At 38.8% G+C, this 2,500-nt stretch overlaps 1 protein-coding gene across 1 annotated transcript in view; it reads right to left on the bottom strand.

Annotated features, from left to right (window-relative positions):
- Positions 1 to 1,560, bottom strand: part of LOC119573722 — an 84,748-nt gene extending 83,188 nt beyond the window's left edge. The window contains exon 1 of the mRNA XM_037920829.1: positions 1,477 to 1,560. Within this exon, the coding sequence (XP_037776757.1) occupies positions 1,477 to 1,560 (84 nt within the window). The remainder of the gene's footprint in view (positions 1 to 1,476) is intronic.
- Between the last annotated feature and the right edge of the window lie 940 nt (positions 1,561 to 2,500).

Raw genomic sequence — 2,500 nt, 5'->3', positions numbered from 1 at the left:
TCCTCTCTCTCTCTCTCCTCTCCTCTCTCATCTCTCCTCTCTTCTCTCTCTCTCGTTCTCCCTCTCTCGCCCCCTCTTTCTCCTATCCCTTCTCCTTTCTATCCTTCATTCTCCCGTATCATTCTCTAGCCTTCGCTTTTATCTTCATAATACTCTAATTCCTCTCTCTTATGTTCTTCCATTTCTCATTCTCTTCCTCCGAATATACAATAACGACGTGGGAATCCGGATGAAGCGAGAAAAGCAAAATTAGTCATGACTAATAACTGCATGATCGAAATCGCCGTGGGAGATCCAGGAACGAGAGAGAAAATAGCAAGATCAGATATCAGAAGGAGAGAGAGAGAGAGAGAGAGAGAGAGAGAGAGAGAGAGAGAGGAGAGAAGAGAGAAGAGAGAGAGAGAGAGAGAGAGAGAGAGAGAGAGAGAGAGAGAGAGAGAGAGGATAGATAGATAAATAGATAGATAGATAGATAGATAGATAGATAGATAGATAGAGAGAAAGATATATATATATATATATATATATATATATATATATATATTATATATATATATAGAGAGAGAGAGAGAGAGAGAGAGAGGAGAGATAGAGAGAGAGAGAGAAAACGAGTATCATTTCTACCGTAATATTTACTCCTTGCATAATGATTAATCCCGTTCTGTCTCATCCGTCTGTTCGAAGGAAAATGGTGAGTTTGGTTCCTCTGATGGTTATTCTGAAGACAGGCTTTGTGGTTCATGCTCTTAGTTGCGCAGTATACTATATGGAGTGCATGGATTGATGTATCAACGCACGCACACGCAATTCCACACATGTATGTATGTGTACACATATGTAAATAAACAAATAAAAACAAACGAACAAATAAATGAATAAATAAATAAATAAATAAATATAAACATATATATATATATATATATATATATATATATATATATATATATATATATGTATTATATATATATATTATATATATATATGTGTATATATATATATATATATATATATATTCAATATACTTATATATATATATATATATATATATATATATATATATATATATATATATATATATATATATTATATATATGCGTGTGTGTATGCGTGTGTATGTGTATGTGTGCATGTGTGTGTGTATAGATATATCTATATATCCATTTATTTATCTTTTGATTTTCCTATTCATTTATTCACTTTTACACAAACACACATATTACAACATACACATGTACCATCACGCAAAATCCCTGAGCATTGTTTTTTATTCTGTGCAATACGTTGATTAGTCAGGATACATTTTCGGTGTTTACCATTTCACTTTTGAAGTATTTTGAGCCCGAATGAACAATGGCTTGGCTAATGAGTGAAATTGTTCGCATCGCCCCGTCCGTGTAATGAAAATGGATATTTCATCGCTTGCTGAATAATCTGTAAATTTCAGAACGCGCTATCGATTCGCTATAAAACACAGACCATGGCCACTTCATCAGCTGCCGCACTGCCCGGTCCTTGTCCACGGAGGCCACCTTCTGCCATGGCCACGGATGCTGTTGCCATCGTCTGGCCTCACCTGTCGTGACGGTGGCAGGAAAGATCCACTGAATTGGGACCATTGAACAAACCGCTGAATTGGGTTCAGTGAACAAACCACTGAATTGGTCCCGTTGAACAAACCGCTGAATTGGGTTCAGTGAACAAACCACTGAATTGGTCCCGTTGAACAAACCGCTGAATTGGACTCTTTGAACAAACCACTGAATTGGACCCATTGAACAAACCGCTGAATTGGGCTCATTGAACAAACCACTGAATTGGGCCCATTGAACAAACCACTGAATTGGGCCCATTGAACAAACCACTGAATTGGGCCCATTGAACAAACCACTGAATTGGGCTCACTGAACAAACCACGGAATTGGGCCCATTGAAAGAGAGAGAGAGAGAGAGAGAGAGAGAGAGAGAGAGAGAGAGAAGAGAGGAGAGAGGAGAGAGGAGAGAGAGAGAGAGAGAGAGAGAGAGAGAGAGAGAGAGAGAGAAAAAGAGAGAGAGGAGAGAGAAAGAGAGAGGGGAGAGAGGAGAGAGAGGAGAGAGAGAGAGAGAGAGAGAGAGAGAGAGAGAGAGAGAGAGAGAAGAGAGAGAGAGAGAGAGAGAGAGAGAGAGAGAGAGAGAGAGAGAGAACACGTCCTGACACTAACACGAACTGCAGAAGCGTTGCAACTGTTCGTTTTTCAAAGATACAAAATTCGTCGCTTGATATTTTGCAATCGTGTGTTCTTCACTTATATTCCTTTCGGCACAAGGCTGCAGCGCGGACGACGTCAGATTAAAGACTGGAACCGAACTCCCGCAAAAAGAGAAAAGAAAGAAAAAAAAGAAAGAAAAAAAATTAAGAAGACAAAGAAAAAAAACATCTGGAGAGAGAGAGAGAGAGAGAGAGAGAGAGAGAGAGAGAGAGAGAAGAGAGAGAGAGAGAGAGAGAGAGAGAGAGAGAGAGAGA

The sequence above is a fragment of the Penaeus monodon genome, chromosome 6 (assembly GCF_015228065.2).
Source record: "Penaeus monodon isolate SGIC_2016 chromosome 6, NSTDA_Pmon_1, whole genome shotgun sequence".
In the NCBI taxonomy this organism is placed as follows: domain Eukaryota; kingdom Metazoa; phylum Arthropoda; class Malacostraca; order Decapoda; family Penaeidae; genus Penaeus; species Penaeus monodon.
This window is presented reverse-complemented; position numbering and strand designations above follow the sequence as displayed.